The 26,698-nt window shown below is 37.9% G+C and overlaps 1 protein-coding gene across 2 annotated transcripts in view; it reads right to left on the reverse strand.

Moving 5' to 3' along the window:
* The window catches only part of PER2 (period circadian regulator 2), a 40,164-nt gene extending 14,494 nt beyond the window's left edge, over window positions 1–25,670 (reverse strand). The window contains exons 1-10 of one of the 2 annotated variants that reach the window (XM_067465951.1): window positions 25,360–25,670; window positions 10,445–10,868; window positions 9,437–9,591; window positions 8,331–8,452; window positions 7,031–7,232; window positions 5,697–5,748; window positions 4,871–5,004; window positions 4,084–4,162; window positions 3,030–3,136; window positions 1,205–1,358 (exon numbers count right to left, since the gene is read on the reverse strand). In XM_067465951.1, the coding sequence (XP_067322052.1) occupies window positions 1,205–1,358; window positions 3,030–3,136; window positions 4,084–4,162; window positions 4,871–5,004; window positions 5,697–5,748; window positions 7,031–7,232; window positions 8,331–8,452; window positions 9,437–9,591; window positions 10,445–10,677 (1,238 nt within the window). In that variant the 5' untranslated portion in view covers window positions 10,678–10,868; window positions 25,360–25,670. Of the gene's footprint in view, window positions 1–1,204; window positions 1,359–3,029; window positions 3,137–4,083; window positions 4,163–4,870; window positions 5,005–5,696; window positions 5,749–7,030; window positions 7,233–8,330; window positions 8,453–9,436; window positions 9,592–10,444; window positions 10,869–14,121; window positions 14,292–25,359 lie in introns of those variants that run through there. The other variant, XM_067465952.1, reaches the window with a different exon arrangement.
* Between the last annotated feature and the right edge of the window lie 1,028 nt (window positions 25,671–26,698).

Consider the following 26,698-nt stretch of genomic DNA (forward strand, 5'->3'; position numbering starts at 1 on the left):
GGCACAGCAGCCATTAACTTAAAAAGGCATTGGAAAAAGACTATTTAGGGGTAGTTTATTTTCGTTTGCCTTCCCCACTAGCACTGTATCACCCTGGAAAGAGAGAAACTGACAACATGGTGCACCAATGGGATTCCAGATTCTGTCTTTGATAAGACACGGTTTGCATCAAGTTAAAACTCACTTAAATATTACAACTGTCATATGAATGTCAATGTTATACCATCTTCATATAGTGGTCCTAATGATAAATAGAAGATATCTTTGTCATTACTTAACATGAAAAACAGTAGTTCTTGCTGGACACTAGACAAGACTATCCTCATTGTAAGTGACACTAGGGACCTAATCAGACACAGTCTTCTCCCTGTTTTTTCGCACTGCTAAGATGGAATACCACACAGCTCATCACATGATGAACATCAACTTGTGGCAAGGCTCCATTTCGGCAGCATGGAGAAATGGAGCTGAGAGTGCCTTTGGAAATGTTGGGTGTTATCTGACTCCTAATGGTACAAAGTGGAGAAATACAGGGGATAGATGGACCTGACGGGGAAAGGAGGTGGGATGGCAGCAAACAGACCTGGATGGGAGGGAACAGAGTAAGACGGTTCCCTCCACTGTCCCATACTTTCCCCTCGCCCATCTGAATATGCTAGGGAAGCTGTCTGCAGTGGCATTCATGGGAAATCTAGACAAAGACTACAGTAGAGTAGACAAAGCATCATTTATGCAGTTATTATGTGAATGGATTAACGAAGTAAATAGCAGGTGTGGCAACTTGGACACTTTCCTCTCTGCTGTGGTTTCAATCTGGGAACCAAAACCTTGCATTCTGAATGGAAAGAAAAGTTCTTAATAGTAGGCCTAATTCTTAGTGGGACCACAATGGGGAGGAAAATGTTAAAAGCGCATCACCTCTTTACACTGGGGCCCTAACTGGGATTATCATCTGGACCTCAACTATTTAAATTTTTAAATTTTAAAAAGACATTCTCACAATTTCGTATTGTCCAGTCTGGTCTTAAGGTGCAGAAATCATCTCTTTGAGAAGGTAGTGATGAGAGGAAAAAAGGAGCACACCCATTAGGCTGCCATGATTCAGAACATTTGTACATGATACTTCACCTTGTGTTTCAAGGTAAATACATTCCCCCCAAAATTTTACAATGGAAGAGCTTTAACTTTTATTACATTTACTTACGTTCTAACTTTGTGTCTTCCAATTATAAAGGAAATCTTTCGACTCCAGGGGTTGATGAAACTAGACCAGCTAGTATCCAGAGTTACATATTCACCATTTCTAGTACAGAATCTGATTGGTGAATAGTCAAATGGCTGACCACCGCACTGAAGTACTATTGTAAGAAGAAAGAAAGACCAATTTTAAGGAAATAAATCACAAAAGTGATATTTGTCATCCAGAAAAAGTGAAGGAGCACCATAGAACCAGTAAAAAGGTGCCAGTTGTTACTTCTGTGATATTTTTACTTTTAAATAATCAAATATTTATAATTCCCAAAATTAGAAATGGAATATTTAAAAGCAATTCTTAGGTTCAATTGGACATGGGAACCGAAGGACAAAAGAAGAATGGATGTTAAAAATAACTGACACAATTAATATGGACAAATTAACATAACTATTAAATAAACATTCAGATGGGTATACAAAAACAACAGACTGGACACTATTGAGAGACTACATGGAACAAGAAAAAATGAAATTGATAAGAGAACCAAATCGAAAACAAGGAAAAAAAATTGTCACCCATTGGAAAACATTAAAGAGGGGAGAGCAATCATGCAAAGAAACAAGAAAGGACCACACAGTGGAGAAGATTGGAAGCCAAATTTTCTTTTTTCTTTATCCCCTTTCCTTCCCCAGATCCCTAGAAATTCGGGCTTATATATAAACTTATTTTATTTTTCCAGTATCTTATATTTCTATTTACTTGCGGTAGTATTCCCCCACCCCCACTATACCCCTCTTTTTACGATATTGTAAATATTAGAATTTTGCAATCTTAATCAATAAAAATTATTTTTAAAAATAACCAAGGGACATGGAAGACATAATTACATAATAAGATGCTTTCCTGAATCTACTACATTTATAATAATTGCCTTTAGTTGAGTTTGACAACTTCCAATTGGCTTCCGCTAGTCATTAAACATGTGAGGCTGCCTTATATTTAATCATATCATTTATTTATTTCAACACTGTTCACTCTAATTGGTAACAGTATTCCAGGGTCTCAAGTAGAAGTATTTCCCCACTGCTTGGTCCTTTTGATGGGAAAGGGATTGAATCTGGGGCCTTTTGCATGCAAACTATATAGTTCATCATTGAGCTCTAGCCAAAAATAACTAGAAAATGGACTGCACCCATATAGAACTGCCTGATTACGCAATCATCTGCCTCAGTCTGAAATAGGTTGATAGCCCCTGGGGTATGTTCTTGAGTAGAGGTGACCTCTAGGTATTGAGATCCTCTTTACAGAGAGGAACTCCTTCTCTCCTTCATAAAATGCTACCAAGAATGCTTTCAACACAGCATTTTTCAAGCATTTTGATCTTAAAGTAGGATAAAAATATAAATACTGTAGATGAAGCCTTTGAATGGGCTGGACAAGAAAGCCTCACATAAACTATATTAATAATTACTGAATCTGCAACGAAAAGGTAACTAGACCCATCAGATAAAGTTGTAAAAAGTGTTTTTCACCACAATTTCTATTTGTTTTTAAATAATTATGGAGTGTATGATTTAACTGCAGTGGTTAAATTCACTCAAAACTAATTAAAGTCCTCTAGGTCACATGACTGAAATTAATAGAAAAAAATTCACACACTGGAGACATATTACTTTAGCATGAGTCTGCTAAAAAACCAAACCATCAATAAACAGAAGGGTAGGAAGGAGGAATTAATAATCAACACATTATAAATTCTGATCTAAGTGTCAGAAATCCAATAAATAAATCGGTTTAAAGATTCCAAAATTACAAGAAAATTAGTAAAACCTACTTTTTTTGTGAATTGCTAGCATTAAAGGTCGATCACTTGGATGAAGGTGCATTAAGACAGGGGTCCCAATTAAATCCTGAGGTAAGTAACCCAACAGAGGCACAGCTCTTTTTTAAGAAAAGGAAAGAAAAAAATTAAATAATCATGAAACTGAATACATTTACACACAAAATCATTTTAATCCCATTTAGACAACAATAAGTAACACACACTCTCTCTCTATGCTTTACATTCAACTTTGCAAAAAAGTGGGAGATGAAAAATATTAATAGTAATCTTTTTTAAATTGTCAAATATCATAAGAGAAGAAACATAAAACCCAGAGGACTTGGCCTTTTTCAGCCCAGAGTCTTCCAGAAGTATTAGACTACAAATGCCATCTTTAGCCAACGGAACCAATGCTAATGGTTATGCTAGATGGGAATGGCAGGAATTGTAGTTTAGACTATAAAGAGCAGGTCAAATTTATGAAGGCTGTCCTCAAACATCCAAATAGATCAGTGGTTCTCAACCTGTGGGTCCCCAGATGTTTTGGCCTTCAACTCCCAGAAATCCTAACAGCTGCCAAACTGGCTGGGATTTCTGAGAGTTGTAGGCCAAAACACCGGAGGACCCACAAGCTGAGAACCACTGAAATAGACACTCAGCATCTGTTATATTATAAAATGTCTAGTCTACTAATTTTGCAGAATTTGACAAGAGCTCAAAATCAACGTCAATTTTCATTGCTAGCAAAAGAGCTGAATCTGAATGTCCAAGATTGTACCAATCACTTAGTTTGCAAAAATATTTCAATAACATATACAATATGCTGTTCTTCCTCATTCCTAATCCCATACAAACCAAAGCTGTATCAAGAGCAAAGATCTAGGTTCACAGGGATATTCTGCTGTTTATTTCTTTTGATAAACTATTACTTGAGCAACTAACAACGTATTGCAACACAATCATTCTATATTAATATATTATTTGCTTTTTAAAATACTATAGTAATCATTGCGGCTAAATAAGAATTATGAAATATATAAACTATGAACAATTGTAAACATTTCACCTTTCATCTACATCTTGGAATAAACAACTTGGTGTATGTGTGGTTGTAAAGACTCTTTTATTAGGAGGAATTCTTGGTGCTGAAAAAAAATAGAACATTTAGTAAAATAGAACATTTATATGATCTGGACAGTTACTATTTACAAAAGTGATAAATTTTCTCATATAAATCTCTGCATCTATTTACAGCAGAGATTGACTATGCAGCCGGTAATTGAAGATTTTAGTTTCATGGAACAATTATAGCTTGGAGAGGCATTATGAATATATGATTAATTTCAAACAATTCATTCATAACTACTTGAATTTATGATATTCAAATCTCACTGAAACAAACATAAATGTAGCTAAATCTTTAAACCTTGCTCTTATTAGGATTTGCCCCAAGTACTAGGATTAGCCCTAAATTTGCTAGATTACATCCAGATTATTAGAACAAAATGGAAACAAATAGTAGTCAAAATGACTAAAGAATAACAAGACAAACTAAATAGGAGTCAATGTCATGTTCACTGAAATGGACACATTTGTTTCCATTCATGTTCATTTACAAGTTAAGATGCAAACCACACACATCATAAAAAACAAATGAATTATTGTTGTGCTTACTATGCGACAATCTTACTTCTACTAGTAAACATAGTATCATTAGAATTTTTAACAGATGTATAGGTGTTCCTACAAAGTTTAAGATAATCTCTCTGAAAAAATCTGTCTTGTTCATCACCAAAGTAATAGCTATAAAATATTAGGTCAACTTTTTAAAATAAATAAAAAAATAGCATTACCTTCATATCCAGAGTGCACCTTTTCTGCAAGCAATACACAGCAAAGCTGATCCTCTATATCCTGTACTTTAATAAGATATGGAGTCATACGAAATGGGTGGTAGCAAATCTCATTTATACGCTCTTTTCCTGCACTGAAAAGTAAATGGAAGAATACTTTAATTGTTGTATTTTGCACAGATCTTTAAATGCTTTGATAGGTGAATCTAAACAGTAGGCAGGTAACTAAAGGGCAGGATGTTTTCCCAAGCAAAAACTGGGGCTTTCTAGCTTTTGTCTTATCACAACCTCCATCAATATACTCTGAAGAGACACAACCAAGATGAAAGAACCTCTAGAATTGATTCCAAGAGGTGCAAGGAATTACTGTGGAAAAGGAGAACCTATTCCCTATCAGCATGTGCAAGGGCTTCTCAGAATGACGGTCATGTCTAAGGTAAACTATAGCATGCCAGAAATCGCATTCCGTAGTCATTTATTAAACTGTAAATTTTAATCTTCTTAGTTTTTAATTAACATAAATGACTATGTTTGTTACACTATTTAAGTGATAAGTGCTGATTTATTTACTGAATTTCTACACTGCTTTTCTCACCCCGGGGGGGACGGGGGACGGATGGACTCAAAGAAGTGTACAACATAATAAATGGCAAATATTCAATGTCTAACATACATATAAAAATAATACATCACATATTTGACTCCATAACATATAACTATAAATTAAAACCATTAAAAACCATACAAACCATTAAACATAAAATATTTTAGACACTGCATCAAACAAACAAAAAAACCCACCCCAATATTAAAATGTTGCTCTCACCTGATGCGGCAGAAAAAAGATTTTTCTTCTATGCATTCTTGTATGGTAGATTCTGTTAGGAAAATATTAATAGGATATTATTATTATTATTATTATTATTATTATTATTATTATTTTCTATCCCACTGTCCCCCCAAATCAGAACTCAAAGCGGCAAACAACATATAAAAAGTAAATGAAAATGAAAAAATAAGCAGTCCCATCACAAGCATACTCCTATATAATAAAACCCCACATCAAATATAGTTAGTATCTAAACAAAGAAAAACACAGTTAAAACCTTCAATAGGTTAAAAACCCATCTAGTATTATTTCATTTAGGCCGTAGTCAGGCTCACTGCCAGAACTCCCATTCAGTTCAAATATTGCATACAGTAGATCTAGCATTCATTCTCCTTCAGGAAAGGCCTGTTTCCACAGGAAAGTTTTTACTTGGTTCCTGAACGATAACACAAAAGAAGCCATTCTAACTTCTTTAGAAAGAAAGTCCGAGAGGTTCGGGGCCACCACCAAAAAGGCCCTCTCTCTCGTTCCCACCAAACGCACTTGGGATTATGGTGGGACTGAGAGTAGGACCTCTCCTGAAGACCTCAAGGCTCATGTAGTTTCATAAGCCAAAGTGAAAGAATTTGAAAAGTGAAGAAGTCAAGATATCAAGAAGCTGTGCATTATTCAGCTTGAAACACAATTTCAGCTTGAAACACAATTTCAGTATTATTATTTTTTTTGTCGTGTCAGGAGTGACTTGAGAAACTGCAAGTCGCTTCTGATGTGAGAGAATTGGCCATCTGCAAGGACGTTGCCCAGGGGATGCCTGGATGATTTTGATGTTTTTATCATCCTTGTGGGAGGCTTCTCTCATGTTCCCGCATGAGGAGCTGGAGCTGATAGAGGGAGCTCATCCGCCTCTCCCCGGATTTGAACCTGCGACCTGTCGGTCTTCAGTCCTGCCAGCACAGGGGTTTAACCCACTGCGCCACTGGAGGCTCCTCACTTTCAGTATTGAAATAAGGGAAGAGCAATGTTCAGGGAGAAGCACACATTAGTCAGGAATGGTGTATGGGGTTAGTTATGGACTATGCCTTTTGAGACAGTAGAGTGATTTTACATCTGCTTTTCCCCACTCGTGGTATAAAGGTCCTTTTACCGTAATTTAAAAAATGGGACAGGGAAGAGTTGACACTCCCCAAAGGATTTATTCACACATTTGAAAAAAAGGAACTCCCAGACAACAAAGTTCTACCCTAGAAGAATGCATTGCCTCATTACTAATCCTTTAGAACTGGAGCCAAAATATATTTATTGTCAGCACAGTGGATTAATGTAAGACTTACCAACTCCACTGCAAATACTCCACGATGGCAATCTGTATGGAGTAGTAGCACTATAGAACACACTAACATCCTGGGGTGCCAGAAATTCCACAAATCTGGCATTTTTAAAGGAACCTTTCTTACAATGAAGAATTGAAGCAACCTGATCAGAGATGTAGAGAATTTTCCCAGTAGCCAAAGAAACAGCTACAGCAAACATGTCCTTTAAAAAATCAAACATAATGCAAATTAAGTCAAAGTAATTTCAGTGAAGGAAAATGTTTGATATATTGTAACTTCATTGAAATACAAATGTGCAAAGCAAGCAAGACATGTTAGCCCTAATATTTTTTCTTCACCTATTGCTAGCATCTGTCCCCATATCAATCAACAGTTTTATAATCAAAATATGGCTTTGAGGTTGCATCTGAATCATATTCCCAGAATGTTAACTCTCCCTTCAATCAAGGTATGCAACAACATTTTAGAACTTGGATAGAGAACTACAAGCAGTTGCAGTTTGCCTTTAACGCTGTATTCCATTAGTACATCTAAGGAAGGACAGGGAAATGCACAAAGGCACATGTTAAAATAAACTAGTTAAAGGTTCTTTCCCCCTCACTTTTCTTGTTTATGCTGAAGTTGCTAAATACCTTCAACCCTTTGAAAGCATTCAAGCCATATTCTTCCTTGGTTCTCCTGTTTCTTTTTGATTGTTCTTGCATTTAAAAGATTTCCTTGGAACTCAGAGAGAGACCAAAGTACCAATTACAAGCAGAATTTTTCAACCTCGATAAGACGCAGGTAGGAAGCCATATAAAGTGTCTGCATTATTTCAACATAATAAAAATCTCTCTGGAAAACAGAAATCTTTAGGGCTTGTTAATCTAAACGAATGGGGATAATCTACGAGGATTATCCGAACTTCACACTTGGAAGGAAACGGAATGAGGACGTTTATCTCTAACCTTCACCACAATGCCAGTTGATGAGCTACTGACGACTACCACTGCTTGTTCACTTACGCTGGTTTCCTGCTACACGGCAGTGATATCAAATTCACCCGGGAAAATTCCCTGTGAGAGCTATGTGCCTTGTAACCTTACTTTTTGGATAACCCTTGTAGCATCACCTGTAAACTTCCCTAACATGTCCAACACTCATAATTGCTTCATTGCAATGTCTCTCCTGTGACCTGGAGAATGAAGTTATTATATCAAGAAGATAAAGGCTACAGAAAGTGATATTTAGATCAAAATGAAATTCTCACTTTAATGTATAAAGGTTGTTTCAATGTATATTTATGGTCAATAATACTCACTGAATTCTTCATGATGTACTCTGTAGTAATATTTTCGACATCTTCAACAGTATAGGACAATACATCAAGACCACAGGGATAGGTCTCATTTGTCATCATCAACTGATAATATTCTTCATTGGCTATATGAAAACAAGAAACATTGTTTACATTCTAGGTGATGTTGCTTATGTCAACCACAGTCATATATAATGACCATGTGATTTTTCTTAGAATAGCAGAATAAATAATAGTAAATTGATTTGTTGAACAAGTAGCAGATCAGAGACATCTTTTTCAATTGCATTCCTGAACATAACACATTTTCCATATTTCAAAAAAGCTAGAAGCCCGGGACAAGCTGACACTTTATAGGAAATTCTGAAGTGCCCACAAGAGGTGCAACCATTTTGTACAACACAACTGTCACACAGCCACTCTGTCAAATATTTGTGAATGTCTAGATGTGAATAATCTGCACACAAATTAAAAATGGAATGGTTCTAGCAACATCCCTTCTCTTCATCCTTGCCCACTCTTGCAGCCTCTAAGCAAGGGGTATGCAACTGTGGAACCTTGCATTAGCCCTCTAGGCAACATTAGAGAGAACCCCGCTCCCCCCCCCCCCCGCCTCAATGTTTTCTCCCAAAATGCTCCCAAACATTCTCTGGGGAACATGAGAGTATCATTTTGGACTGTATTGGCCCTCAGGGACATTACAGAACATTATAGGATGAGAAGGAGAAGAAAAAGACATAGAGGAAGAGGTAGTGGTGGTGATGAGAGCAAATGGCAGAAATATCATGAAAACAAAAAGGGACACACACTTTTGTTTTCCACAGTTGACGAGAAAACCAAGTATACACTAAATAAAATTTGTTGTCTTTGTGGGTAGGGACACAATATCAAATTACTGCAGAAAAGAATTAACCAAAGTGTGTTGCAGACAAAAATTGGGAACTACAGCAACAAATGCTGCTATCTCCCAAAACATTTGTCCTGCCTGAAAGAGTCTAGACTCCATTCAGAAAGCCTCTCTTATTAAAACCTAGTTTCCTATTTTACCTTGAAAATGCAGTTTTAATTGTGTCAGTATAATTACAAATAGAAATGTCTGGTATATTTACCTTTAACTTGCTTAATGCTCCGGAGTGCATATTTCAGAGTTGATAGGATAGTAGATTTGCCTTTGATCATTTTATCAGGAGGAAGATGCCCTTTTAATTCTTGCAACGTTTTTATCAGTTCCTTCTGAATTTTCGATTTTGAAGTCAGTTCACTGCTACATAATGCAAACACAAAAAGTCATGTTCTGAATTTAATTTTTCTTCAATAACGTCCAAAGTTTAAACTTAAATGAATTGTGCAGAAAGTATACTGCTCTCAAGTCAATTAGCATTTTATTTTTGCCTATGCCAAACTTCATAACATGAGCATCTGAAAAAATATGTAGAATGCTAATTTTATGCAAACTTTTATTTACTACGAATGGATCCATGTGCATTCTCTTATTTCCCTTTCCTCCCTCCTTCTAGCCTCCTCTGCCAGGCCTGATAGAAAACTGCTGGACCTTCGAGTGTACAGTAGGTGGTTGTATTGTGACTGGGGACAGCCATCCCATGACCCCTGATCTCCCAAACCGTCTTTCAAGGCAGCTGCTACCAGTTCCACTTAGGAACCAGTTATTTCACTGTCTCTAATTTGGGGGATAACCTGAATTCTTCTCTAGGTGGATCAAGTCCCAATCTCCAGGCTCTTGAATAAAATTTCCTTTCAATTGACACCAAGTTTAATAGGGTTAACCACCAGGAATCAAAACCTGAAGCCAGCAAATTGTGTCAGTATAACTTAGTTAGGAAGGGGAAAGATCTGGACAGAGCAGTTTTACAACCTTGTCTCTTGCCCATGGTTATGGATCAATAGTGTCATTTTTGCACAAACCCAAAGCTAGAATTCATTTTAAGATCATTTTCATCTCCACCTGAAATACTCTATGGCTTAATGCAGTTATATCAATATAGACAGATACATTTATAGGACATTTCCAAAGCTCTACTGGCACAAGTTGCCCATAAATTATACTATAAACATTTATAGGATCAGAACTATTATTTTATATCAAAGCCACACAGTACCTTTTATAACATTCTAAAGATTCCATTATCATAGCTGTTTCTTTTCCATTTTCTTCACCCTCATTACGAGAGTCATGTCCACTGGAGTAATGTTCATTGGCATCAATTGCACTTGATTCCCCATTCATTTCAATGTCTTCTTGTAGAACACCCAGATTCTGTTCATTCTTCATCTGAATATCAGTGCTTTCTACAATCATTTTAGCATTTTCCATTTCCAAGTAGTCACTCATGTTGATGAGAATCTTTTAAAAACAACTACTACAACTAAATGTTTTACAAAGCTCAAATTCCAGAATTCAGCTCTTCAATGAAATATGAGAACATTTGTACTTTGCAAAATCAGGTGCAGTTTTGTTATTATTCAAGCCATATTTGTGTTACTGTTCATAATTCTTCACACCTTTATATTAGAGTTCACAACCTAGAAGAGAAAAAAAACTCAAGCTGAACACAATGTGACAAAAATTCACAAAGTAGATTGGATCCATTTAAGACTGACAAAAACCCATTTGTCTATAAGTGTGTAGGATTCGCATTGTATTGTTGAACTGCATTCCTCACAACTGGATATACCAACGAAGGCTCCTTGAACTTGCATTTTGACAACATCTGGCAAACAAATTATCTGATTCCCAACTCTCGTATAAAAGGGGGAAAACATCCTATTCTTCATGTTGCTACTTCTCTCTTTTTAAAAAAAAGACTTTGGAAAAGCGGTGACTGTATTTTTATGTAAACACAAGTTTTCTAAGGCAGTAATTATGTTGACATAAAGGACAATGAGTAGTTCAGTGGCCCAATAAGAGAGTGCTATCCAACTGAGCTATGACCCATTCTATAAGTGCATCACAGGAATGACAATGCCAGGAAGTTTAAGATCAGGTTGTGAATTGACTTCAATCTTGCACAATCTACGTATTTGGTTTTCCATTTGTACTGTACGCCTTGGCTGGAGTTAGATGCAAGACAATAAGGTGATCAGGCATCAGCCAACTAGAAAATTTGAAAATGAATATATACTTACATTCTTACAAATCATATTGTATACAACCATTTTAGAGATCTTTATTCATTTTTTTAGGAAAAATGTGAAATACAAATGATAGACTGTAAAAAATGAATTCAAAAACTGAATTCTACTACCCTTTGGGAGACTAAATGGAACTCCAATGAACCAAATATTTACATCCTCTAATTCCCAATTTTCCAGAGATTTTACATTTTTCAAGTTCTTGCACCATTCCCCTTCTCAATAGTTAGTGATACATGTAAGCTATGTTTTGAACTGAAAAAGGAGTTCCACAATTTATGGACACTATAAACCGTGTAATTAAATGAGAGTTTTATCTGCATTTTGTTCTACAGGTTGAATATTCCTTATCAAAAGTGCATGGGACTAGAATACCTGTATTTGTATAACCTAAGATATGTTGGAGATGGGACCCAAGTCAAAACATGGAATTCATTTATTTTTCATATATACCTTTTATGCACAGCCTAAAGATAAAACACAGTATTTTTAATAATGTTGTCTATGAAAGAAAGCTTGTGTATTGTACCACCGGAAAGCAAAGGTGTTGGACAATTTTGGATTTGGGAGTATTGGGGATTTGGATATTCAACCTATATTAGGAAAGGTATATATAATTCTTCCTCCCCTGACTCCCATCTTTTACTTAGAAATAGAGTAGCCCCAATGAATTGCTGCATTTCCACGATTCTAAGATGTACTTTCCCCTCATATAAATGTCTCTAAAAATGGGGCGCAAACTAGAATAACAAGACAGGGCCTTCTTGGAATAATGGGTGTACACACACCCACACTTTTTTCTGTTGGTGGTACTGAAATTAGTATGCATCTTACAATCAAAGAAATATGGTATTGTAATACTCACATGGGCAGAGAAACCTTAGAGCAGTGGTAGCGAGCTTCTGGCACATGTGCCAGAAGGAGTAGGCAATGCCTTCTCTTCCTGGTACGCATGCCATCACCCACCCCCACTTGCCATTCCGCCCCTACTTGCGAACCCTCCAGCTTGCTCGCCCCCACTCACCTACCCCCCTGGTTTGGGCACTCCATCTCTAAAAAGTTCACCATCACTACCCTAGAGTATAGCTTACCTATCCGAACATATCTCCCTCTATGAGCCAGGTAGAACATTAAGATCAGCTGAGAAGATCCTGCTCTCGGTCCCACCGCCTTCGCAGGTGCGACTGGTGGGGATGAGAGACAGGGCCTTCTCCATGGTGGCACCTCAGCTGTGGAACTCCCTCCCCAATGAGATCAGATCAGCCCCCTCCCTCCTGATGTTCAGTAAATTACTCAAAATGTAGCTTTTAAAGCACACATTTGGAGAGTGAGATGGAGCAGTTACGACAACTTTGGGATCGATGCAATGTTCTATGTTATGCTGTTTAAGTTATTATTATGTGCTATTTTAGTTATGTGTTGTATTTTATACTCTGTGAGACATTGAATTTTGCCATTTATTTATTTATTTACTCTATTTATACCCGCTCTTCTTACCCCAAAGAGGAGTCAGAGCAGCTTACGGGTAATGGCAAAATTCAATGCCGCATTATACATATAATAAATAACATATCAATTTGAACAACAGTTAAAACATATAATACAATAAAACAGTTTAAAAGCATACATAGTGCCAAGTGCAGAGTCCCAAAGTCCTTATTCAAGCTGCTACATAAACATTTTGAAATATGGTTGACTACAGACAAGGCAATTTAGGCACATTGTCTGGAGTATTAAATGAAAGTAGGTTTCAGTTTATGTCAGATGTGACTCTAACAAGTCGATGAAACTCTTAAAAATAGAAACAAATATGCTGAAAGAGTTTGTTGTGAACTGCTTTGAATCTCCCCTGGGGTTGAGAAAAACTGTAAATAAATAAATAAATAAATAAATAAATAAATAGGCTCAGTTCAGTAGGAGCTGCAGAAGACAGGAGCTGAAGTTGCCAGGGATAAGGATTAGGCTCTTTACACTTTGAATAAGATAATAGGATTTTCAATTATGTACAATAATTAGAAGAGGATAAAAGAATAAATTCCTTAAACATGCACAACACTGGGCTGCAAGTCTTTAATCCAATGCTCATTTAAACACTCCACTGAAATTGGAAAACCTTACTTCTAAGTAAAACAATTTAGATTGTAAAGATTTTTTAAAAAGAAAAAAGAATAGAGCCTGAAAGTTGTCAGAACTGAAAATGTCTTACAGAATTGACTTTCAATGCATATTAATTGCTTGAGAGAAAAACAAAGGCAAATGTCCTCTGAACAAATGTTCCCAAGAAATGCCTAATTTTTGTGGCAAAATTTGTTCAGAGATTGTTTCTCTTTGTTTTCCTGAGGCTGAAAGTATGTGTGACTTGGTTCAGATTATTCAGTGGGTTTCTACAGCTGAAAGGAGACTTGAACTCTGGTTTTCAGAATTATAGTGTAACATTCAAACCACTACACCATGTTGGTTCTAATAGTCTCATGAGGGCTAAGTACCACTCCTAGGCCATATTTCCACCCCTACTCTTGATCCTTTTCATACACATTGTTTTCAGTTCATATGTCACCCATCCTATATTTGTGTACCCGATTAATCCATTTTCTAAGTCTGGCTTAGTTCTCTTTTCTGTTTTCTACAATTTTAGTTATTTTACCTAGATTAGAGGGGTCCCAGATGGTGCAGGAGGTTAAACCGCTGAGCTGCTAAACTTGCTGACTGAAAGGTCGGCGGTTCAAATCCAGGGAATGGGGTTAGCCCTCATTGTTAGCCCCAGCTTCTGCCAATCCAGCAATTTCAAAACATCCAAACGTGAGATCAATAGGCACCACTGGCGCTGGGAAGGTAACAGCGCTCCATGCAGTCAGGCCGGCCACATGACCTTGGAAGTGTCTAGAGACAATGCTGACTCTTTGACTTAGAAATGGAGATGAGCACCACCCCTCAGAGTTGGACTTGACTAGACTTAATGTCAAGGGCAAACCTTTACCTTTACCTACATTAGTAACATCTGCAAATGTGACAAGAACATCCCCTATATTTCTTCATCTATTTATTATGATGTTTAATACCAGGTACAGGAATCACAACTACTGCATCCCACATTATCTACACAACCTTGCTTGATTTTAGACAGAAGATGTCAGATGCAGTTAATACTGTACTGGTATTCTTTGTTATTAATTATATGAATGTTTTAATGAATAGAAATGAGAAAATAGGGTTTTTTCTGCAGAAAAAATAAGCATAAGAAAATGTCCCATTTGTATTTATTTTCCATCCTAGACTAATCTGAGGGGACAAAGGAAAGATTCCAAATGAATAAAAAAGACTGTCTTCACGGTATTCCTATCAGCAGGCCTGCAGTGTCCGGACATTTTCAGTAGTTCCTACTAGGCTTGTGTGATTCAGCCAAAGGGCATGCTGTTTCGGAGTCCATTTTTGGTGAACCCCTCATTTTGTTTATGCAGAAGTTATTTGAATTGGGAGAAGTCTTGCCACTTTCATTTGGAAAAGATTCAGTTCATTGGCTACAATGGGAAAACTTTAAAGGCTCAAATCTCAGTCATTTTAAGGCCTATCTGAATGAAACCTACCTCAGTTTTAGACCGCATTTACAACTGCAGGCCTGCCAAGTTTCAGAACAATCCACCAATCTACTGATTTTTAAGAATTATTTTAAGTTTTTATCATAACATAAAACACCCATCAGCATTATCGAAATACTCTCAACCCTCCGAATTAACCTTGCCAAAAATCAACAGACAACTATCATAAGTGCCTACACACCAACACTAGATGCTGAAAAAAACATCAAAGTAAATTTTTACTGTCAGCTGGACACCATCCTGTCATAGATATCTAGAAATTGCCCAATCATAATCTTGGATGATTTTAATGCAAGAGTTGGATGAGACTTCAACCTGTGGCCAGGGACAATAGGAAAATATGAGGTTGGAAACAGAAATCTGAATGGGATCCTGCTTCTCACTAAATGCGTGGAACACAACCTTGTCATCACCAACACACTCTTCCACCAGAAAAGCAAGCTTAAGGCATCACGGAAACACTCCTGGTCAAAGCATTGGCACATCTTAGACTATATAATTATACGTGCCAGAGATCATCGCGAAGTGCTTTCCACAAGAGCTATGACAGATGCCGATGACTGCTGGACAAACCACAGGTTTATTCTAACTATGATGGCCATCAATATCTCCCCCTAACAGTCTTCAAGGAAGAAAGATAAGGCACAAAATGAACACTCAAGCCCTTCAAGAGCCCTCTAAATGAACTCCTCTCCAAACAACACTTAAGGATCATCAACCCATAGAACACCCTGAAAATGTTGAGGGACATTGGAATAAACTGAAGACCGCCATTATCACAGTCTGTGAAGAAACCATTGCATATCAAACTAAGAAACATCAAGCCTGATTTGATGAAAACAATTATGAGATCCAACAGTTAATAGATAAGAAAAGGAAAGCCTTCCAAACATGGCAGAGAAACACCAACTGCGCTGCTGAGAAAAAGATCTATTCCGGTGCAAAAACTGAGGTTCAAAGAAGGACCAGAGAACTCAAGAAATCATGACATGTACCCTCTACGTTCATTAGATGGAACCAAATTTCTCCACCAATCCTTGTTTCCACAAAAACCCACAATTTTCAGAAAGTGAGGTGAAATCTTTTTAACAGGGACACAAACAGCAAAACAAATGTTACAGGGGTGTAAACCCTACCCTATGCTATCCAAAACTAAATAAGAACATTTTGGACTGGAGTTACACTTAACAAATGTGCCTGTGCCAACTTAGATTCAAATTCATTCAAACATACAGAAGCCATCTCTTTCATAACCTTGGGACTGCTTGTGCTTGCTGGAGTCTAATTTGAAAGTTCTTTAACCCTATTTGTCCTGTATCATTGAAATTTGGTTTCACCATCGAGCCACCCATGTTCTAGAGATTTCAGATATCTGCACATGTTTTATGACTTCAGAGGAATAGTATTGTGAAATTGGAATGTGTATATGTCATATGTCTTAATATATTTTTATGATATGTATATGGAGTGTGGTTAACAGTTTTATTACTTTAATTTAATATGTTGTGAAATGCATGAATGTGAGTGTCCCATAGAGATACATAAGTATAGGAAGAGTGGGGAAGAAAGTTGTATGTATGTAAATCAAAATAAATATTTATGTATGCAAATAAGCTTGCAGTCCTTGATAATCTTTATAAGCTGCAGTGTTATAACACATACCCAGGACAAAGGCCTGCTGCACTTTATTGATTTCACTTCTCAATAGATATGTACAGGTCTGTATTGTTGATAACTGACAGAAATCCTAGACATTATTTTCAATCCAGTACTGGGTCAATGCATTGTATTGCAAGGTGTCTTTAAACTGACAGCAGTGGCTATTTTTATATGGACTCTGATGGTTATACTACACACCAAGCTTTCAGTGTTACAGCTTACTATAATCATCTAAGCTTGGCATTAGAGAGACAGAATTATCATTTACACTTAGTGCTGCACTTGCATTTTCAGAGTCCTAAGATGAGATCTTAAAAGTAGCTGTTGCCAACTTTCTCTGTTAGCTGGTTCTATGTCTTGTTAATTGTATACTGGGCCCCTAAGTGCATTGTTGTAATATGCAGAATGGCATGGTGATGTAACTTGAGATTATCTGTGTGTTTAGTAGCAATGCCATAGGCTTTTACAGTTGATTATACAGGGCTTGCTGATCTTCAGTGACTACTGTATCAAATTAAATGTTTAATTTGTATAGATTTGTAATAGTATCTGATAGTATCACATTCAGTTTGATCTAATTCCTGTGTCTTCTTCTCTCTCTCGTGAGCTAGTAGTAGCATATGAGGTGTTCCATTTTGTACTACAATGAAATGAGCCTTGATTTTAAAAAGATGTCAGACTATATCTACTGCTCATTGATGGACATGTTGTCTTTTCCCCCTCAAATCAGTTGGATATAAACATGCATCTCATATTTAAGAAATTTATGAAATTAGAATAGTTGGAATAGAATTGAAATAGTTGTCCAAAAGGTGATTTCAAGGGAAATTAGCTTGCAGAAATCTTTCTTGTTGCTGTGGGCAGTGGGTGGAATCAAAGATTATATTTCTATAGACTGGTTCTTTACATGTTTACTAAGAACACAATTGGGAATTATGTGGCCTACCAATAATTTCTGGACTGCAGTTAAGATCTCTTACCATTTACAATGGTGGTGGGGACTTGCAATCAAATGACATCTGAAGGACCACATGATTCTCCTGGACTTTGACATAAATGGTATTAAGTTAATTGGGTCTTATTCTACTGCATATTCTGCTCAGGGTTATTGCCCTAATTCAATTATTTATGATAGCTGGCTGGGCGGAGTCGGAATTAGCTGTTGATACTAGTTGTGTCATCCTTGACAGAAGTGATATTTCAAGTTTCTGTGTTCCTTAAAACATTGATAGTGTTTTGTCCATGTGCTACAGTCATTTATGTAACTACTTGAGTGACCTAGAAATACAAGCAGCAATGCTGCTCCTCGTCCTTAGTATGAAAGGAAGTACTGAGCTAAAAAATTGATATGGCAATCAAAATGCAGGTAGTGGTCAAAAGACAGCTGGGTAGGCAGACAGAAATGTATCTCATAAATAATACTGGATCATGTTTTCAAGAACATCATCAAACCACAATAAGGCTTATCTGTTTCTGTTATTTCTTCTCTAGAAACTGTCTTCATCTCCTCTATTCATAAATTTTGAATCATTTATCCTGGATCAACAACTGGTAAAAATGTGATTCTCTACGAATTTGATTGAGCAAGAATTAAATTGTGTTGCCTTTATTAATATCAATACTCTGTGGTGTAGGAATTAGGCTTGGGCCTCGATCAGTTTGACTGAAAGTCAAACTACAAGAGAGGAGATTCCATCTGAACATGAGGAAGAACTTCCTGACTGTAAGAGCCGTTCAGCAGTGGAACTCTCTGCCCCGGAGTGTGGTAGAGGCTCCTTTTTTGGAAGCTTTTAAACAGACGCTGGATTCAAATCACCTGTCAGGGATGATTTGAATGCAATACTCCTGCTTCTTGGCAGGGGTTTGGACTGGATGGCCCATGAGGTCTCTTCCAACTCTTTGATTCTATGATTCTATGAAAGTGATTTGTAATATTCAGTGGACCGTTTTGTGTAATTCCCCCCAATACAGAATAGAAAGGAGGCAACTGAAAAGCTGGCCAAAACAGATCAAAAGAACCAGATTTATCAGCTACTGGAGGTGATGGAGTCTGCGTTATACCTGAGGCAGGGGACTGCCATGGTGCTCCTTGAGAAAATCCTGCAGCATCTTTTCTCCCTCCCTGGCAGCTGAAAAGTTCCCTAGGCTCCTCCTCCAGAGAGGGCCCTGCTGGGAACTCGCTTTCCAGCAGCAGTTGCATGAGTTCCTCTCGGAGCATGATGGGACCTGGAAGGTTTTTCTCTCTCTAGGTTCTTGTGGGTTTTTTCGGGCTATAGGGCCATGTTCTAGAGGCATTTCTCCTGACGTTTCGCCTGCATCTATGGCAAGCATCCTCAGAGATAGTGAGGTCTGTTGGAATTAGGACAATGGGTTTATATATCTGTGGAATGGCTGGGATTGGGCAAGGAGCTCTTCCCTGCTGGAGCTAGGTGTGAATGTTTCAACTGACCACCTTCATTAGCATTTGAAGGCCTGCCTGAGCCTGGGAAAATCCCCTGTTGAGAGGTGTTAAGATGTGCCTGGTTGTTTCCTCTCTGCTGTTTTGCTGTTGTAATTTTAGAGTTTTTTTAATACTGGTAGCCAGATTTTGTTCATTTTCATGGTCTCTTCCTTTCTGTTGAAATTGTCCACATGCTTGTGGATTTCAATGGCTTCTCTGTGTAGTCTGACATGGTGGTTGTTGGTGTGGTCCAGCATTTCTGTGTTCTCAAATAATATGCTGTGTCCAGGCTGGTTCATCAGGTGCTCTGCTATGGCTGACTTCTCTGGTTGAAGTAGTCTGCAGTGCCTTTCATGTTCCTTGATTCGTGTTTGGGCAATGCCGCATTTGGTGGTCCCTATGTAGACTTGTCCACAGCTGCATGGTATACGGTAGACTCCTGCAGAGGTGAGAGGATCCCTCTTGTCCTTTGCTGAACGTAGCATTTGGACACAGCATATTCTGGTATGAGAGAATTGGCCGTCTGCAAGGATGTTGCCCAGGGGACGCCCGGATGATTTGATGTCTTTATCACCCTTGTGGGAGGCTTCTCTCATGTTCCTGCATGAGGAGCTGGAGCGGATAGAGAGAGCTCATCCGCCTCTCCCCGGATTCGAACCTGCGACCTGTCGGTCTTCAGTCCTGCCGGCACAGGGGTTTAACACAGGGGGCTCAAAGGAAACAGTAATGTTAAAATGGAAAACATTTATGGCTTTATTCAGGGTCTTTCTCTGTCTGTCACTGGAAGTGTACTGCCAGCCGATCAAAAATAGGAGAATTGCATACTGTGTTATGGGGTCCTTTTTTAAACCATATTCTATTTAACGTAATAAGGGTTTTATTTAACATGAAAATATGTATCTGTATATGTGGCTGGAGTGTCCACTTACAAAGGTAGGCTCTTGTCTCCACAAATAGCTCCTACTACTCAGGGGACACCAAAGGCCCTCCCTCCAATGACATGCAGCTTATAGGGAGAGCCATGAACATCTATAAGAGCCCTGCCAATGTCCTTCACAAAAACCATACTGCCCGCCACTCAAGTGAAGGCTTTCATAGAGGGACAATTTCATCCTAGATTTTATGTGTTTCCTCCACCACAGACATCCCAGTCTTTCTGACTCTCCCTATTGGTGTGGCATTTGCATTATACCACCCACTGCAGCTCCCATAACCCTTTCCTATTCTTTTCTATTACACACAGCAAATAGAAATTTATCAGCAACTATAGAGGTTTGGGGAGATTTTATACAATTTATATGAGTTGTAGGTATTGGGATGTATAGTTCAACTGGAATCTAAAAGCACTCTGAACTCCAATGATGGACCTGGAACTAACTTGGCACATAGAACCCCCATGACCAACAAAGATACTGGAGGTCTTTGGAGGGATTTATAGGAGTTGTAGTTCACCTACATCCAGAGCGCACTATTAACCCCTAACAATGATGGATCTGGATATGTGCAGCCGATATGCCCAAATTTGAATACTGGTGGGTTTTGAGGCGAATTGGCCTGGACATTTTGGAGTTGTAGGTACTAGGATTTATAGTTCACCTGCAATCAATGCACACTCTGATCTCCACCAAAGATGGAATTGAACCAAACTTGGCACATAGAGCCCCTATGACCAGCAAAAAATACTGGAGATCTTTGGGGAAAATTCACTTTGATTTGGGGGAGTTGTGGCTCACCTACATCCAGAGAGCAATATGAACACAAACACCAATGGATCTGGATCAAACTTGGCACACATACCTGATATGTCAAAATTTGATTACTGGAGGGGCTTGGGGGGATCTGACTTTCCTTTCTGGTAGTTGTAGTTCACCCACAACCAGAGAAACTGTGAGCTCCACTGATGATGGACCTGGACTAAATTTGGCATGCAGGACCCCCATGACTAACTCAACGTACTGGAAGGGTTTGAGGGGACTGATTCACCAAAGTGGGAGTTGTACTTTACCCTACAGCCAGAGAGCACACTGAACCCCACAGATTATGCATCTAGAGCAAACTTGCCCAACATAACAAACTTTAAGTAGTGATGGAGTTTCTTCAGGGTTAGCCTGGCATGATGTCAGTGTAGTTCACCCACAACCTTATGCATCTTGTACAATTAAAAAAAATGTCTTTTTCAAATAACCCAGGCAACATTGGGTATTTTAAAATATATAAACAAGGCATATAAGCTGGTTGTACCTTATTTTGTAAAAGTGGAATCATGCTTCTAAGGGTCCTTCTACACTACCCTAAAACCTAGGAGGAACTAAGTTATTTTAATCCAGTTCCTCCTAGGTTTCTGTCTCCACAGCCCCCCCCCCCCCCCCCACAATTACCAACATGCAAACACATGACATAGGACACTTAGATCTTTTCTATAGTTTACTAAAATATTGTTGAAATAAAAATGGAATTTGCTACTGTTACAGCATGTTAAAGCATGATCTCAAGCTTTTCATCTACATTAGTCCCTACTGTCCACTGTTGCTTGTTCCAGAATCCTCCATGGAGATCAAAATCCATGGATGCTCCATTCCCATAATATACAATGGCGTAGTAAAATTGTATCCCTTACATGAAATTGAAAAAATCAAGGTTTACCTTCAGGAACTGGAGGGGTTAGTGAAGGGATGGTTGTACTCTTGTGTTCACAGTTTTTGCCTCAATGATCCACACATATTTTCTATCCACCACTTTTTCACAGAACACCTAATTTTAACCCTGTTAACTATTCCATGTCCTCTATACCTTCCAAATCGTAATTTTAAAAAGACAATGAAAACAACTACAAAAAATCACTTGCATTTGTAACCTGGGTATTCAAATTAGTGAACAAATCCTTATAAAAATGATGATGGACTGTCAAATAAACCCTACTCCAAGAAGCTTTTTGAGATACAAAATGATGTAAATAAATGAATGATAACAACATAGATACAATACAGGTTGAGTATTCCTTATCTGCCATTCCAAAATTACTCCAAACTCAAAATTTTCCACATGGGTGGATGAGATAGTGACACCTTTGTTTTCTGACGGTTCAATGTATAAAATCTTTCATGCATACATTTTTTTTATAAAAAAGACACTGTATAAAACTATTTTCTGGCCATGTGCATAGGCCCTGGCATATAGGAAGCATAAATGAATTTTATGTTCAGAGGTCAATGCTAACTCAATGACGTCTCATTATGTAAGTATATGCAAATACAGGAATTCCAAGGATGCGTTCATACTGCAGAATGAATGCAGTTTGGCACTACCTTAACTGCCGTTGCTCAACGCTAAGCAACGTTGGAAACTGAAGCTTGGTGAGGCACCTCTTTGGCAGAGAAGTCTGAAGACCTTGTGAAACTGCAATTCCTAGGATCTCAAGGCATTGAGCCAAGGCAGTAAAAGTGGTGTAAAACTGTACCGATTCAGTAGTGTTGATGCACCCTAAATCTAAAGCAGTTCTAACCCATAGCATTTTGGATAACTTATACCACTGATATAATTAGTGGCATAATTTAGAGAGAGAGAAAGGGGAAATACGTATTTAAGATATAGATTTTATATGTATAATATAACCAGTCTTTAAGCGTAAATTTTAAATGCATGTCTTGTGTTTAATCTGTTTTGTGTATTTTAATATGTATTTAATTAAAAAATGTTTTAATATGTAGCTTTTATAGAAATACATTTTAATATGTGAATATGTAGTATTTCTACAATGTGTTTAATTATTCTGTAACCTGCCTTGAGCCGCGAGGAGAAGCAGAAAATTAAAGTATTAAAAATATATACATATACACCTTCTATATACTGGCACAATATCTATAATATACATATATAGTTATTATATATACACATATTAGGTATATGGGATATACATACTGTATATCTCCTATTTACATGTATTTTATACATTATATATACATTATATATACATATACACACATATCCTATATACTGGCATAACATTATAATATATACACACAAGTATTTCATATATACATATTGCAGATATACATACATACATATATAATATACATGTATACAGGTTATATATATAAATATCCTATTTGCATGTATTTTATACATTATACACACACATTTCCTATATACTGGCATAATATGTATAATAGACACATACAGGTATTTCATATAATTGCAGCTATGCATACATATATAACATATATGTATATAGGCGATATATATCCTAATATATATATTCTAAAATTCTAAAATTGCAACAGCAAAAACAGCAGAGAGAAAAACAGGCAGGGACATCTAATCACCCTTCAAGAAGAGTTTGCTCCAGGCACAGTCAGCCCATTGTATGCTAATCAAGGTGGTCAGTTGAAAGAGTCACACCTAGCCCAACTTACAAAAGCCCTTTGTCTTACCCTGGTCATTCCACAGATATATAAACCCCTTTTTTCCCAGCTCCAGCAGACCTCACCTCTGAAGATGCTTGCCATAGATGCATGGAACATGGCCATATAGCCCGAAAAAACCCACAAGAACCGAGATATATATCCTATTTGCATGTATTATAAATTATACACACAGACTTCCTATATACTGGCATAATATGTATAATAGACACATGCCGTTATTTCATATAAACATATATATATATATGTATATAGGAGATATATATCCTATTTGCATATATTTTATACATTATACACACATATCCTATATACTGGCATAATATGTCAAATATACATATATAGGCATTATATATACACATATTTCAGATATACATATACATACACACATGTATATAGAATATATATATATATATATATAATTTACATAAACACAAATATACACACACACATATCCTATATACTGGCATAACATGTCAAATATACATATATAGGTATTATATATACACATATTGTGGATATATATATATATATATATATACACACACACACGTAAATAGGATATATATATATTAAAATGTTTACATGTGTTTTATACATAAACACAAATATATATATACACACACACACATGCATATCCTATATACTGGCATAATATGTCAAATATACATATATAGGTATTATATATACAAGCATGTATACAGATATATATATATATATCTTATTTACATGTATTTTATACATAAACACAAATATACACACGCACATGCATATCCTATATACTGGCATAATATGTCAAATATACATATATAGGTATTATATACACACATGTATATAGAATCTATATAAATATATATATCTTATTTACATGTATTTTATACATAAACACAAATATACACACCCACATGCATATCCTATATACTGGCATAATATGTCAAATATACATATAGGTATTATATATACGCATATTGTGGATATACATATATATACACACATGTATATAGGATATATATATATATCTTATTTACATGTATTTTATACATAAACACAAATATACACACCCACACGCATATTCTATATACTGCATAATATGCATAATATACATATATAGGTATCATATATACATATATGTGTGTGTGTGTGTGTGTGTGGATATACATATATATACACACATGTATATAGGATATATATATATATATATATATATCTTATGTACATGTATTTTATACATAAACACAAATATACACACGCACACGCATATTCTATATACTGGCATAGTATGCATATATATATATATATATATAGGTATCATATATACATATTATACATGTATATAGGAGATATATATATATATATATATATATACACAGTATATCCCATTTGCTTATATTTTGCACAGCACACACACTCTTTATACACACCCCTTTTATATTGGTCATCTGAATAACAACAACACAATGGATTGAGAATGTATATAGGATACATACAGTATATCCTATTTGCATGTATTTTACACAGCACACACACTCTTTATACACACCCCTTTTATATTGGCCATCTGAATAACAACAAAAACAACACAATGGATTGAGAAAAAGTTCCAAATTCTGAAGTGCCCTTTAAACGAGCCTCCAGCCTGAGACTCCCAGGACGCTTTCCACACACAGGACCCTGCCAGGCTTCATCGCGCTCTATCAGCGAGGCGCTTCCCCTGATTCCCAGCCCACCCTCCCTTCCCCTTTCCCCTTCCCCTTCGGAGGCCTACTTACCTACTAACCCCGAGGGAGCCCCTCGCCCGCAGCAGAGGCGACGTCGAGGAGGACCGACTGACTGACGGGAGCCTCGCGTTACACAACCACCGCCTCGGTTTCCCTCCGCCTCAGCCTCGGCGCGAAGGGACGGCGCGGCGGGTGGTCTTGGCCGGAAGCGCCCCTCTCGCGCCGAGGCCGACCCCCGCCCCTCGGAGGGAGCCCCCTCCTTGCCTTTCCTTCCCAAGCCGAGCTCCTTCAGCGCCGCCGGCCCCGGCCTCATACCCTCCGCAACGTGATCGTGCCTGAGGGAAGCGCTAGAACGGGCGCCGATTGGCCGCCTCGGAAGAAGGGGCGGGACGGGCGGCGCCGGTCCCGAGGCTCCTATTGGCCGCGGCGGACGTCACTCACATTGCATAAGCTTCACGTGTCACTCCATGTTTCTGGGAGAGAGGCAGAGAGGGCGGGATGAGGGGGCGCTGCCGCTGCCGCTGTTCCCCCCTCGTCCCCTCCTCCCACCGCTTCCCAAACAGAGCGTTCGTCCAATAGGAGACGCCCGAGCTGCATGCGTCATCCGCTCCGGAAAGGAGGGAGGGAGCTCTCTCTCATACTTTGGGGGCGGGAGCCAATGGGAAAGCTCGTATGCTGAAATGCCTGGGTCAACTTTGGTCCTCTCTGCAGGTGTTTTGGACTTTAACTCCCACAATTCCTGTTAGGAATGGTGAGAGTTGAAGTCCAAAAACACCTTGAGGGCCCAAGTTGGCTCATGCCTCATCTGCACTGTATTTGAATGGGTTTCAATCTTATATCTATGCCTTTTAGTATATGTATTTCATCTATGCTGATGATCGTGCCATTACTGCTCAAGCTTTGAGATGGTAGAACAGAAGCTTTCCGAAGCTCTAGGTGCTCTTACTGCCTATTGCAGGGAAAACCAACTGATCCCTAATCCATCTAAAACACAGACATGCTCCTTTCACCTTAAGAACAGACAAGCATCCCGAGCTCTGAGGATTACCTGGGAAGGAATCCCACTGGAGCATTGCAGCACACCCAAATACCTGGGAGTCACTTTGGCCCGTGCTCTTACCTACAAAAGCACTGCCTGAACATCAAGCAAAAGGTGGGTGCTAGAAACAATATCATATGAAAGCTGACTGGCACAACCTGGGGATCACAACCAGATACAGTGAAGACATCTGCCCTTGCGCTGTGCTACTCCGCTGCTGAGTATGCATGCCCAGTGTGGAACACATCTCACCACACTAAAACAGTGGATGTGGCTCTTAATGAGACATGCCACATTAACACGGGGTGTCTGCGCCCTACACCACTGGAGAAATTACACTGCTTAGCCGGT

Source organism: Anolis sagrei, chromosome 3 (assembly GCF_037176765.1).
Source record: "Anolis sagrei isolate rAnoSag1 chromosome 3, rAnoSag1.mat, whole genome shotgun sequence".
In the NCBI taxonomy this organism is placed as follows: Eukaryota; Metazoa; Chordata; class Lepidosauria; order Squamata; family Dactyloidae; genus Anolis; species Anolis sagrei.